The sequence below is a fragment of the Ovis canadensis genome, chromosome 7 (genome assembly GCF_042477335.2).
Source record: "Ovis canadensis isolate MfBH-ARS-UI-01 breed Bighorn chromosome 7, ARS-UI_OviCan_v2, whole genome shotgun sequence".
NCBI lineage: Eukaryota > Metazoa > Chordata > Mammalia > Artiodactyla > Bovidae > Ovis > Ovis canadensis.
In genome coordinates this window covers 62,042,162-62,056,643 of record NC_091251.1, presented here as the reverse complement: position 1 = coordinate 62,056,643, position 14,482 = coordinate 62,042,162, and the positions used below count along the sequence as shown (strand labels likewise).

General features: G+C 35.9%; 1 protein-coding gene across 2 annotated transcripts in view; it reads right to left on the bottom strand.

Moving 5' to 3' along the window:
* ADAM10 (ADAM metallopeptidase domain 10) overlaps positions 1 to 14,482 on the bottom strand; it is a 136,191-nt gene that overhangs the window by 16,584 nt on the left and 105,125 nt on the right. For both annotated transcript variants that reach the window (XM_069596382.1, XM_069596384.1), the window contains exons 9-11: positions 12,113 to 12,276; positions 8,443 to 8,626; positions 1,025 to 1,175 (exon numbers count right to left, since the gene is read on the bottom strand). In XM_069596382.1, coding sequence (XP_069452483.1) covers positions 1,025 to 1,175; positions 8,443 to 8,626; positions 12,113 to 12,276 — 499 coding nt within the window. The remainder of the gene's footprint in view (positions 1 to 1,024; positions 1,176 to 8,442; positions 8,627 to 12,112; positions 12,277 to 14,482) is intronic.

Sequence of the window (14,482 nt, the reverse complement as noted above, 5' to 3'; positions counted from 1 at the left end):
GTCAAGGCTATGGTTTTTCCAGTGATCATGTATGGATGCTAGAGTTGGACTATAAAAAAAGCTGAGTGCTTAAGAATTGATGCTTTTGAACTGTGCTGTTAGAGAAGACTCTTGAGAGTCCCTTGGACTGCAAGGAGATCCAACCAGTCCATCCTAAAGGAGATCAGTCCTGAGTTTTCATTGGAAGGAAATGAAACATCTTTCAACTGATGTTGAAGTTGAAACTTCAATACTCTGGCCACCTGATGCAAAGAGCTGACTCATTTGAAAAGACCCTGATGCTGGCAAAGATTGAGGGCAGGAGGAGAAGGGGATGACTGAGGGTGAGATGGTTGGATGGCATCACTGACTCAATGGACATGGGTTTGGGTGGACTCCAGGAGTTGGTGATGGACAGGGAGGCCTGGCGTGCTGCAGTTCATGGGGTCGCAAAGAGTCGGGCATGACCAAGAAGAGACTGAACTGAACTGAGCATCCTCTGCATGTCTTTAACACCCACCACACAAATTGTAATTATAAGTAGCTCAATCTGCCAGCAAAGGTGCACTAAATAATCCTATTCCAGAAAAATAAAACAAATAACAAAGTTCCAAAACCACATACATCTCTTAATCGATTTTCTTCTTTTTTAATCTGGTTTTAAATATGACATAACTACCTTCAGGCCTCCCTGGTAGCTCAGCTGGTAAAAAAATCAGCCTGCAATGCAGGCAACCCCATTTCAATTCCTGGGTCAGGAAGATTCCCTGGAGAAGGGATAGGCTACCCACTCCAGTATTCTTGGGTTTCCCTGGTGGCTCAGCTGATGAAGAATCTGCCTGCAATTTGGGAGACCTGGGTTCAATCCCTGGGTTGGGAGATCCACTGGAGAAGGGGAACAGCCACCCACTCCAGTATTCTAGCCTGGAGAATGGACTGTATAGTCCATGGGGTAGCAAAGAGTCAGATATGTCTGAGAAACTTTCACGAACTCCACTCAAGTGACTTCATAGGAACATTAACGTTACTGGAATTAAAGAGGTACCTGCACTGCTTTCCAGGTTTCAGCTTGCATTTTTTCCCCTCTGGCTGATTCGCATCGTAGCAGCACTCGTCTTTACACTGGTCACTATAACCACAATCACATTCTTCACCTTGTTCTACCATCCCATTTCCACAAATAGGCTGGCCAGATTCTGAAGAGAATGAATAAGACAAAGTAAGCACTGTATGCGACATTTATTTTATCTCAAATTCACAAACTCTTTAAAGCATCATTTAAAAAAGGAGAAAGGAAAACTTGGAAGATTAAGAAAAGTAGAACAAACTAAGAATCCGGAAATTAAGAGATCTAATTATAACAGGGGCTCAGTCACTAACTAGCAATGTGGCCTTAGGCAAGTCACTTCCCATTCGGGGGCTTCAGTTTCTCAATCTGTGCAGTGAGGGAATTTGACCTGATGCTCCTTTCTAAAGTCCCTTCCAGAAGTGACAGTACTCTATTTAGGCCATGCCACACTGAGCTTTATTGAACAATGACTGTACTATTTATAGTACCTAACTACCAAGTAAGTCAGTGCTTCATCAACCAGAAAAAAAATCAAACCTTTTCTGTTAGAAAATTTCAAACATACAGAGAAGTAGTAAAAAAAGTAAGCACAATGAACTCCTATGAACCAATCACTTAGCTTTAACAACTATCAACGATATGCGGTAAACAACTGCATCTAACCTATTCATCTACTCTTACAAATTCATCTACCAGGATGAATCTAATAGATAAAGAGTTTTTCTTTTTTAAATCTAACCATAATACCATTATCACTTCTAAAAAAAACTAACAGTATGCTTAATAGCATCTAATAGCCAATCTATGTTTAATTTGCTTCAACTACCTTTTTACATCAGTTTATTTGAACCAAGTTTCACACATGCTTTCTCCTCTCTCCCCATAGCTGCTTTAAATGCATCTTAAGTTCTTTTAATAGATAGCAGATTCCCTCCTCTCTTGTTTTTACACTATTAGTTGTTAAAGAAATTGGGTCATTGTGTCCTATGGAATTTCCCACATTCTATTTGGCTGACTGTATCCTAGTCAACTAGTAGTTTTTTTAATGCACATTAGTTTTGATTGTCAGCTAAACCAAACTCCTTAAGGGAAGAACCATGTATTATTTATATCTTTTGTATTTCCACAGAGTCTAACATTAGTGGGTCAAATCTTGGTTCATTAAGGTTAGACTGTCTGGTCTAAGCATAGTGAGTAATTTCAGAGAGACTTTCAGGGTCTTTTTTTAAAGTTCTTTGATTTTGTTAGTAAAGTTTGAAATTGGAACAAGAATGCTACTCTTAATAAGAACATAAAAATCACAGAACTTCAGCATCTGCAGAGAAATGAAAAGAATCAAATGTCTTCATTGTAGAGAAAAGAAAACTAACTTTCAGAGAGCTTGGGACTTCCTGGAAACCATATGCCCCAGTATGGGCAAAACACAAGACTAAATCAGGGTCTCATAGGTCTAAAGTCTGGTGCTCTTTCTGCTGCACCAAATCAGTGCGGGAAACAGTTGTAGCACAGACTTCAAACCAAAAGCTGAGTAAGTGGAAGGGAACATACCTCAAGCACAGGAACCCAAAACAAGGTACATCTGAATCAAAAATACTCTATAGAGACCTTAGCTTTATCTTCAGAAATTCCATTCTTATCCTTAGCCACATCAAACACTAAAGGAAATTTTAGGGCTAACTGAAGCTCCATCCCTTTCTCTCTCTCTCTTTTTTTCTGGCCATGTGGGGATCTTAGCTCCCCAACCAAGGACCAAACCTGGGCCATAGCAGTGAAAGTGCTGAGTCTTAACAATTGGATGCCAGGGAATTTCTCCTTTCCTTCACTTTATACCATCTCTCTTCTTTTCTAAAACTAGAATCATGCACATGCACATATATATTAAGTAAATAATAATGATGTTTCTAAAGTTTAGCAATAATCATCTTACAATTCATGTGACATGTAATTTAGGAGAAAAGGAAAAATTTAAAAAGTCAGAAAACCACACATGTAATATTCATTACACATTCATTTGTGTCTCATACAGAAACAATACTTCAAATTAGCTCTTTGCTAACAGCTTAAAACAAGGGAAAAGATGTTGCTTAAAATACAAAAATTGTAACAGGTACGTATTTCACTGTAATTTAAGAAACAAATTTCTTTCCCATAATACTAAAAACCAATGTGCTCATTTTTTCTATCTTATGGTAAATATTTAGTTTTTTTTTAAATTGAAGTAGTTATTTTACAATATTGTGTTAGTTTCAAGTGTACAACAAAATGATTCAGTAATACATATAGGTATAAAAGTGACAGTGTTAGCTGCTCAGTCATGCTGGACTCTCTGTAACCTCATAGACTGTAGCCTGCCAGGCTCCTCTGTCCATGGAATTCTCCAGGCAAGAGTACTGGAGTCTCCTGCATTGCAGGCAGATTTTTTACCAACTGAGTCACCAGGGAAGGTCATATGTGTGTGTCTGTATGTATTTATTTTTCAGAATCTTTTCCATTGTATGTTAATACAAGATATTAAGTATAGCTTCCTCTGCTATACAGTAGATCCTTGTTTACCTATTTTATATATAGTACACGCATATGTTACTCTCAAGCCTCTAATTTGTCTCTCCCCCTCACCCCTTGTCCTTGCTGTCCCTTTTGGTAACTCTAAGTTTGTTTTCTATGTCTGTAAGTCTATCTCAACCTTATAAATAAGTTCATTCGTATTCTTTTTTTAAGATTCCACATACAAGTAATATCATATGATATTGGTCTTTCTCTGACATTTGTCTATACTAGGAAGGTACAGTAATCAAAATAGTAGGGTGCTGGCACAAAAACAGACATACAGATCAATGGAACAGTATAGAAAGCCCCAAAATAAACCTATGCACTTATGGTCAATTAATCTATGAAAAAGGAGGCAAGAATACACAATGGAGAAAAGATGGTCTCTTCAATAAGTGGTGCTGGGAAAACTGGACATCTACATGTAAAAGAAAGAAATTAGAACATTCTCTAACACATACACAAAAATAAAATGGATTAAACATCTAAATATAAGACCAGATACTATAAAACTCTTAAAGGAAAACATTGGCAGAACACTCTTTGACATCAACTGAAGCAGCATTTTTTTTTGGATCCATCTCCTGAAGCAATGGAAATAAAAACAAAAACAAACAAATGGACCTAATTAAACTTTAAAATCTTTTGCATAGCAAAGGGAACCATAAACAAAAGACAACCTGCAGACTGGGAGAAAAATATTTGCAAATGATGGTACCAACAAGGGTTTAATTTCTAAAATATACAAACAGGTCATGCAGCTCAATACCAAACAACCAACCAAATCAAAAACTAAGCAGAAGACCTAAATAGACATTTCTCCAGTGAAGACATACAGATGGCCAACAGGTACATGAAAAGATGCTCAATATTGCTAATTACTGGGCTTCCCAGGTGGCTCAGTGGGTAAAGAATCCACCTTCAATTCAGGAAATGCAGGAGACTTTGCGTTCAATCCCTGAGTGGGGAAGATCCCCTGGAGGAAGCATGGCAACCCACTCCAGTATTCTTGCCTGGAGAATCCCATGGACAGAGGAGCCTGGTGGCTTACATTTCTTAAGGTCACAGAGAGTCAGACATGATTAAAGCAACTGAGCATGCACACACATTTCTAATTATTAGAGAAATGCAAATCAAAACTACAATGAGGTATCACCTCACACCAGTCAGAATGGTCATTATTTAAAAGTCTACAAATAATAAATGCTGGAGAAGATGTGGAGAAAAAAGAAACTTACTACACTGTTGATGTAAATGTAGACTGGTGCAGCCACTCTGGAGAACAGTATGTAGTTTCCTTAAAAAACTAAAACCACATAATCTTGCAATCCCACTGCTGGGCATCTATCTGGAGAAAACTCTCATTTGAAACAATACAGGCACCCCAATGTCCAAAGAAGCAGTATTTACAATACCAAGACATAGAAGAAACCTAAATGTTCATGAATAAATGAATGGATAAAGAAGATGTGGTATACACACAAACACACAGACACAGGAATATTACTGACATAAAACAAGAATGAAATAATGCCATTTGCAGCAACGTGGATAGACCTAGAGATCATCATATTTATTAAGTGAAGCCAGACAGAGAAAGACAAATAGGTTCATAATTTTTAAAGTCATTTTCAATCAGAAAGTTTCAATAATCAGAAACATTTCAATAATCAGAAAGCTTACTGCAAAACTCCAGTTTACAAATGAAGAATCCAGATGTCACTTCTACCACTGAGAATAATAATAACAAAAATGATAATATCAATGTAATTTTAATCTGTCCTTTCAAAAGAAAATGAAGGTTTTATAAGAAAAAGTCAATCAATAAAAGTAAAAATTGACTTTGAATCTTCTTAAAATTTAAGTTTTGCTCTGGGAAAGACTGTGAAGAGGATGAAAAGACAAGCTACAAAAAGGAAGAAAATACATGCAGACCGATATGTGACAAATAAAGAACCCTCAAAACTCAACAGAAAAAAAAAAAAAAAACAAAACAAAAAAACCCTCAGTGGCCAAGAAACACGGACATTTGACCAAAGATATACAGATGGCAAAAAACCACATGATACTCAACATCATTAGTCATCATAAAAATACAAAGTAAAGCCATAATGAATTAACACTATACACATGCCACAGTGGATAAAATAAAAAATATCAAAAGCTGACAAGGATAGAGAGAAATTAGATGACTCATACACTGCTGCTGGGAATGTAAAATAGTACAGCCCTCTGAACAGTTTGGCAGTTTCTGCCAAAACATAAAAACATAAATAAAAACAAACAGCTGCTATATTAATCCATCAGTTCAATTTGGAGGCATCTGAAACCTATATTCACATGAAAAGCCTGTTTATAGCTGCTTTATTCAGAACAGCCCAAAACTGAAGTTAACCCAAATATTCTTTAACAGAAAAATGGCTGAATGAACTGAGGTACACACATACTACCTGCAATAAAAAGGAACGAACTAATGACACAGGTAAAAATTTGGATTAATTTCCAAGCAATCACATCAAGTGAAAAATCCCCAAAAGTTACATTTTGTATGATTCCATTTATTGAACATTTTTGAAATGACAAAATTTTAGAAATGGAGAATGATTTTGTGGGGCAGGTGAAAAAGGCAGGAAGGAGGAGGTTGCTTTTTAAGGTTATAAAACAGTGGTAATGGAATTGTTCTTTTTTTTTATGCCACACCATGTGGCGTATGGGATCCTAGTTCCCCGACCAGGGATCAAACCCATGCCCCCTGCATTAGGAGCATGTGGTCCCAATCACTAGACAGCCAAAGTGAGTGTTAGTCACTCAGTCATGTCTGACTCTTCGTGATCCCATGGACTGTAGCCCACCAGGCTCCTCTGAACATGAAATTCTCCAGGCAAGAATACTGGGGTTGGTAGCCATTCCCTTCTCCAGGGGATCTTCCTGACCCAGGGATTGAACCCAGGTCTCCTACATTGCAGGCAGATTCTTTACTGTCTGAGCCACCAGGGAAGTCCCAATGAAACCGTTCTTAATCATGGCTATGGTGATGGACACATAAACCTACACATGGTAAAACTGTATAGAACTAAACACACACAGAGATGAAAATATGAAAAACTAGGGAAATCCAAATAAGATCGGTGGACTGCTTATCAATGTCAATATCCTTGTTGTATGCAACACTGTACTACACAGTTTTGCAAGATGTTCCCATTGAGGGAAACTGAGAGAAGGAATATGGAATCTCCATTATTTCTTACAACTGCATGGGAATCTAAATTATCTCAATGTAAATTTCAATTAAAAACAAAAGGGCATAGTGTTATATCAGTTTTATGTCAAAACAAAAAATGCAGCTAAAAAAACAAAAAGCCATAAAACTTCTTCAGTTCTTTTTCCTTTGGTGCCATAGAGTGCTGGTTATGTGCAATGTGAGCAGGCCTCAGTGTTTCCCCTCAAGTAACTTAAAATCTTATGAAATAGAAGGATTCCCAAAAATGTAATACAAGGTGGGGTATTTAGAACATATTGAACGCCTCAAGAGAGGCAAAACAGATCAATGGATAGACAAAATGTAGTATATCCCTAAAACAGAGTATTATTCTGCCATAAAAATGAATGGCACTGTGATACATGCTGTAGCTTGTGTGAATCTTGGAAATACTATGCTAAGTGAAATAAATCAGATAAAAAAGCATAATCCCACAAATATGAGGTTCCTAGAATAGGCAAAGTCGCAGAGACACAAAATAGAATAGAGGTTACCAGGAACTGGGGAGAGAGAGAAATAGGAGTTAATTGCTTAACAGTTACAGAATTTCTATTTGGGGTGATTTTAAAAGTTTGAAAATGGAAAAGCAGCGATGGTTGCACAAATGGTAAATGTATTTAATGCCAATGAATGGTACACTTAAAACTAGTATAAATATAAACTCTATGTTATATATATTTTACTACAGTAAGAAAAAAATTCATAGCAACTTTATTCATAATAGCCCAAACCTGAAAAGCCCAGGTATTCATTCAACAGGAGAGAGGGTAAGTAAACTGTGATAAATTCAGATAATGTACTTCTACCCAGCCAAAAAAAAAAAAAAGGTACAAAACACTAATAATGAACTTCAAAATCGTATGATGAGTGAAAGCAGCTTTCCACAGAAGAATGCAAACTGTATGATTCCACTTATATGAAAACAAGCAAATATCTATGGAGAAATAAATCCATTTATTATGGGACAGGTGCAGAGACTGATGGGAAAGGAAATGAGAGAACTTTCTCGGGTGATAGAAATGTACATTTTGACAGGTGCTTAGGTTACACAGGGAGACGTATTTGTCAAAGCTCATCAAATGGTAAGAGTTGATTTGTGTATTTCACTTAGGTAAAAAATATAGGCTAAAGGGGTTAGAGTGAAATAACCTGATATCCCAAATCTACTTTAAATTAAAATAACAATAAAACATGGATTGAGAGATGAATAGATTGATACACATGTGGTAAGTGTTAGTTGTTCAGCTGTGTCCAACTCTTTGTGACCCCATGGACTATAGCCTGCCTGGCTCCTCCTCTGAACATGGAACTCTCCAGGCAAGAATACTGGAGTGGGTAGCCCTTCCCTTCTCTAGGGGATCTTCCCGACCCAGGGATCAAACCTGGCCTCCTGCATTGCAGACAGATTCTTTACCATCTGAGCCACCAGGGAAGCCCCCTGTGTGATACAGCAAATGTATTAAAGTGCCAACAACTGTAAAATATACAGGTGGTAGTGGTGGATATACAGGTGTTTGCTATTTAATTCTTTCCAGTTTTCTGAATGTTTGACAATATTCATATTAAAATGCTGGGAAAATATACATACCAACAAAACAGTTGTTTCTCTTCTTCTCAAGAACTTGACTTATATTTCTAATACTACAGAGTGAGAATTTATTGTTGTTAAGTTTGTCCCCAGATGTTGCTCTTGCATACATGATGTAATTGCCATTTTCTTTCTGTCCTAAATTCTTAGATTCTCCTGGAGTGCACTCTGTTCCAGAATCATGCTGTCAAAAAGAATATAAAGTTACATAAACAGGAAGTAAAATAGGGTTTTCAGGTCATCTGATTAGATGTAATTTTCTCGTCAGAATAACAATGGAAGCTTGAGGACTCTCCTTTAGACTAGACCTTACCATTATTTTAGCCTGTGAAAAGGAAAGATAATTTGCTCTTTTAGGGGCCACTGTCTCATAAAGAAGAAAAAAAATCAGTGAAGGTCTAATTGCAATAGATACCTTTTTTTTTTTTTTTTTTTAATTCACATGAATCTTTGACACATTCTGCAATTACTTCTTTTAGTTGGGTTCCCAAAGGTAGAGTTACTGCATTAAAAGGTCAAACACTTTAAAGATGTTGATACATACTGCCAAACTGCCTAACAAAAGGGCCATATTAATTTATATTATATAGCAACATGGATCAAGATTTCAACAGGCAGAGATGGGAAGGAATTGGCTTCTTGGCAGAAGTACACATTTTTAAATGATTTAATTTGACAGGGAAGAGGAAATAACACAGGAAACATACTTAGCCCCAAATTATGGAAAACCCTATAAATACTAAGTTAAGGAAACTGTATTAGCAATATCAACTGGTATTGGATATAGGGCTGTAAGCAGAAGTGACATGATCAGAATGACTAGAACTATACCTAGACAAGGGCTTCCCAGGTGGGCTAGTGGTAAAGAACCTGCGTGGCCAGTGGAGGAGACATAAGAGACATGGGTTTGATCCCTGGGTTGGGAAGATCCCCTGGAGGAGGAAACGGCAACTCACTTCAGTATTCTTCCCTGGAAAATCCCATGGACAGAGAAGTCTGGTGGGCTACAGTCCATAGGGTCGCAAAGAGTCAGACACAACTGAAGTGACTTAGCACGCACATACCTAGACAAAGATTAATCTGCTGAGAGTAAATACATAAAGACTTTCATACTGGGAGACAGGAACTCGCCTCTTGATTGCAATTTCCAACAACAATGTTTATAAACTGGTTAACAACAGGTGTGTGAACATTTAGGATAGATTCCCTTGTGGTTCAGATTGTAAAGAATCTGCCTGCAATGTGCAAGACCTGAGTTCAATCCCTAGGTTGGAAAGATCTCCTGGAGAAGGCAACAGCTACCTGTTACCGTATTCTGACCCGGAGAATTCCATGGACAAAGGAGCCTGGAGGGTTACAGTCCATGGGGTCACAAAGAGACAGGACTAAGTGACTTTCACATAAATAAATATATGCAATACAGTGTACCACTCGGACAGAAAGTAACATTGACATAGTACAGATATATGACAGAAGACATAAAAGACAGATTTTAGACAAAAATGTCAAAGAAGACAGGCTCAGGAGTTCATGGTCTGGCCGATCTCAATATTAAATTACTGAAAACAAATTTACTAAGCACCTGCTATCTACAGTATAGTATCATGTGTACTCTATATATAGTATCATGAACAATATACACAAAGGAATGAGGTGTATTTGAGGATGACAGAATCACTAGAAGTAGCCTGGTATGACAGGAAAAGATAACAAGGTAAGCAAAAAAAATGTGAACCAATTTATACATTCAACAATAAGTAATAAGTAATATTACATCAATGTATTAAAAAACACCTCTCTGGCAACCAATTAGGAGACAAATTAGATGGGAAGTGCAAAGAGAATGTACTGTATATCCTACTCCAAGTGTGATCCACAGATCAGCAGCAGCAGCATCACATGGGAGTCTTAGAAACACAGACACTAAGACCCACCAAAGGCCCACTAAAACGGAAGCTATATGTGAGATCCTCAGTAATTTGTATGCACATTAGACTTTGAGAGGTTGAGAGGTCCTAGACTAACAAACTGAAGAGTAGTTGGAAAGACACTAAAATTCCCCTGGTAAGGGTTAGATGAAGTTGACTGGGAGAGTAGAGGACATTTAACTGACCTTGAAAATACAAGTTAACCATGAGAAAGAGTTCTCTGCTCATCTTTAAAATTTCAATTACTCTTTTTTAAGAACAAATCACAAAAGCAGCCAAGAGGTAGAGAGATTACACGTACTTTAAATACTTTATCCATCCATTCCTGATTGGAATTAGAAAAGAAAGACTTGCAACTTAGTGAGAGGACACTTACATTTTACGAACTGTGGAAACATTAAGTAAGAGCTTGAGAATTTTAAGCTATTAGAATTCAATTTTTTTCTAAACTTAAAAATTCCCATTTTCACAAGTGGTAAGTACAAGTGAATTTATACAGTTTTCAAATGAAAATTTCCCAAACTTGTAATTTTAATAAGCCCCACCAAAATCACAAACAGAATACCTTTCAGTATTTTGTACTTCCATGTATATTAATCTTCAGTTCACTTTAAAATCAATACAATAGACCATATATTGAAAAAGTGAAAGTAAAAGTGTTAGTCTCTCAGTCGTGTCTGACTCTTTGTAGCCCGCCAGGCTCCTCTGCCCATGGAATTCTCCAAGCAAGAATACTGAAGTGAGTAGACATTCCCTTCTCCAGGGAATCTTCCTGACCCAGGGATCAAACCCAGGTCTCCCCCATTGCAGGCAGATTCTCTACCTTCCGAACCACCAGGGAAGCCCCAGGGTATTAAATAATACCAAAGAATCACTCATTTTGTCAGGTATCATAACCACATTGTGGTCATGGAAGAAAATGTCTCATTTTTTAAGAAATGCACACTGAAATATGGAAGGGTGAATGACTTTGTTTCTAACACCTCACAAAGAAAAGGAAACACAGAAAGATGTGGCAAAATCTTGATGATTGCTGAACTGGAATCAGAGGTCAGCAAATAGCAGCCCACAGCCTGTTTTCATATGGCCTAAGTTAAGAATAGTTTTTCCAAGTTTAAAAGATCGTAAACAATAACAAAATAAAGAAAAATATGCAACAGAGACCAAATGTTGCCCCACAAACCTAGTTTATTAGTAGACCCTTTACAGAAAATGTTTGTTGACCTCTGTCCTGTATGATGAGCATAAGATTGTTGTACTATTTTTCTCTACTTTTACGCATGTTATCAAGTTTTAATACTGAAAGATTTTAAAATAACAGTCTAAGTAGAAAAAGACAAATCTAGTAAACCCCAATAATGCTTTAATAGAAACCAAGCAAAAAATCCACAATTTGCTAACATTCAAACAATGGAAACTTTAAACAATGAAAAGTGATTCTCACTCAATAAATATTTGAATGAATCTTGTATCAGGCACTGTTTCAAGGTCAGGAGTGAATGAAAGAGACAAAATTCCTGCCTTCATGTAATTCTGGCACTGTTGTGCTTATTTTCTTATTTTAATTACAAGCATTCTATTTTCCTCCTTTTTAGGACTACGGTCAAGTACATTACTGTGTTTTGACATATAAAAACTAAGCATTCTCGTGGACTTGTTTTCACTGTAAACAGTATCAACAAAAATTACACAACATGAAAGACCAGCAATCTAAAAACACCTAATAATTAGGCAATACTTACTGGAGATCCAAAGTTATGTCCAACTTCATGAGCAAACGTAATGTGAGAGACTTTGGGGGGTACATGAGACCCATAGTTCTGAACAGTAATAATTCCAGTGTTTAAAGACTTCTTCTTACCATCTGAATAGAGCTTACTTTTTTCACATATTCCTCCAGAGCTTCCTAAGTCAAAACAAAAAATGGCTAAAATTAGCATCTTCCCCCCTCCAAATAATTCTCTAATATATGCCATATTAATTTGAAACATTTTATATGTATTTTGAGTCCAAATTTGGTACATACATATGTCAAGTTCTAAAAAGTTTCTTTGGTCCACGATTAGAAAATCATTCAAATAAGTTTTAATGGCACAAATAAATTCTCAGGATTGAATACAAACCCCTTATAAAATGTTCCTCTTCATAACCAAAATGTCTCCAAATTTTTACTCCTCTTAATTTAGCTAAACAAATATTTAAGATTCTGTTAAACTTAAATATTTCAACATTTACACTGGGTCTTTTTCATTTTTCAAGAAGAAAACTTATATTTAAGTTAAATGAAAGCTGACAAACTATGCTCAAGGAGATGCTAAGAAAGTCACTTCTACAAATAATAACAGTGATGGACAGGAGTATGTGATTCATGTCCTAAAAGACAACGCACTATATACTCTTTAAAAAGGAAAAAGTAGTGGCGGCTAGGATGTGGAGGAAATAGGCTGACAGAGGTACAAACTTCAAGTTGTAAGATGAATCAAGTCCGAGGATCTAATGTGTGACACATGATGACTATAGCTGAAAACATGGTATTATATAAATTAAATTTGCTAAGAGAAGAGAAGTTAAACATTCTCACACACACACACATGTAAATATGTGGGGTGACAGATGTATTAAACTTGGTGGGGGGAATCATGCATTCACAATGCATACAAATATCAAATCACATTGTACACTTTAAATATCTTATAATTTTATTTGTCAATTATATCTCAATAACACTCAAAAAATGTCAAGTGGGTAAAAGAAAAAAGGAATGAAGGACAGAAAGTGGGAAGGGAGAAAAAGCAAATGTGGTAACATGTTAACTGATTAATTTATCAGGAGTTCACTACACTATTCTTGCAACTTTTTGGCAAGTTTGAATTTTTTTCCAAAATAGGTTCAAAAAACTCAATTATGATTTTCCAACATGTCTTGAAGATATTTTCAAATTTTAGTCTTCATTTTTCACTTGTATGATACATACGAAACCATTTTGTAGTTCATCTGTTCATTTACAGTTCCTAAACTTCAGAGCTTAATACCAACATGAAAGTGTTTTCACATCTAAATGCAGTTAATTTTAGAAATTAAAAAAAAGAACATCAGCAAATTAGAAAATCCTTGTTTTTATATACACTGCACCAAGACAATCACAGTATTTTAAATAACTACTCAAGACTTTCGGGGAGAAGTACTTTGGTTTACATTCACATTTTAAGAGATTATTTGCATTTTTTCATTAAAATACAATCAAATGGATTAGGATATTCTGATAAATGATCTAATTATTTCAAATTAACTTTCTACACACACAGCTACAACCAAATTACATTTTTAAAAGCCTAACATTTATAACCTCTGATAAAGTATATAATAGGAAAGCAATTCAAAAAAGATGTGCAAGATATGCTATATTTAAAATGGATAACCAATAAGAAGCTTGAATGTGACAGCCTGGATGGGAAGGGGGTTTGGGAGAGAATGGATATATGTATATGCACAGCTGAGTCCCTTCACTGTCCACCTGAAACTATCACAACATTGTTAATCGGTTATACCTAAATACAAAATAAAAAGTTCAAAAAAAAAAATGCAAGAATAGCAAGAGGCTACAACTGTTGCCTTGTTCCTTTTAATATTAGAAAGTACAGGAAAACATATCATAAATTTAATGACTATTATGACACAATTCGAGAAACTGAAATGATAATGTGCTTTCACAGAAAACTAAACGGAAAGACTAAGTCATATATGCAGATTTTAAAGGGCAAAGGATTGAGAACCTTTATATTTAATATTTACTACATTTTCTACACAGAAAACTGAATAGAAAGATAACAGCAAATGACTTACAAATATTTAATATATTCTCTTAATCTACTTTTGGAGTTCCAAGGACTATATCACTATTCTAGAAACTAAAAAAGATATAAATAAGCATTCTGTATGTAATAATTACAGTCTCTATATTACAGTTTTAAATAAGTAGCAAATTAATATCCTGCCTTATCGAAGATGTGTCATATGCAAATTGGTCCAGTGCTGTACTGTCAGACTTGAATTAAGCATAGAAGGTTCCACACTGCAAATCTTTATCAGTCAAAAAAAAAAAGTAACAGTAC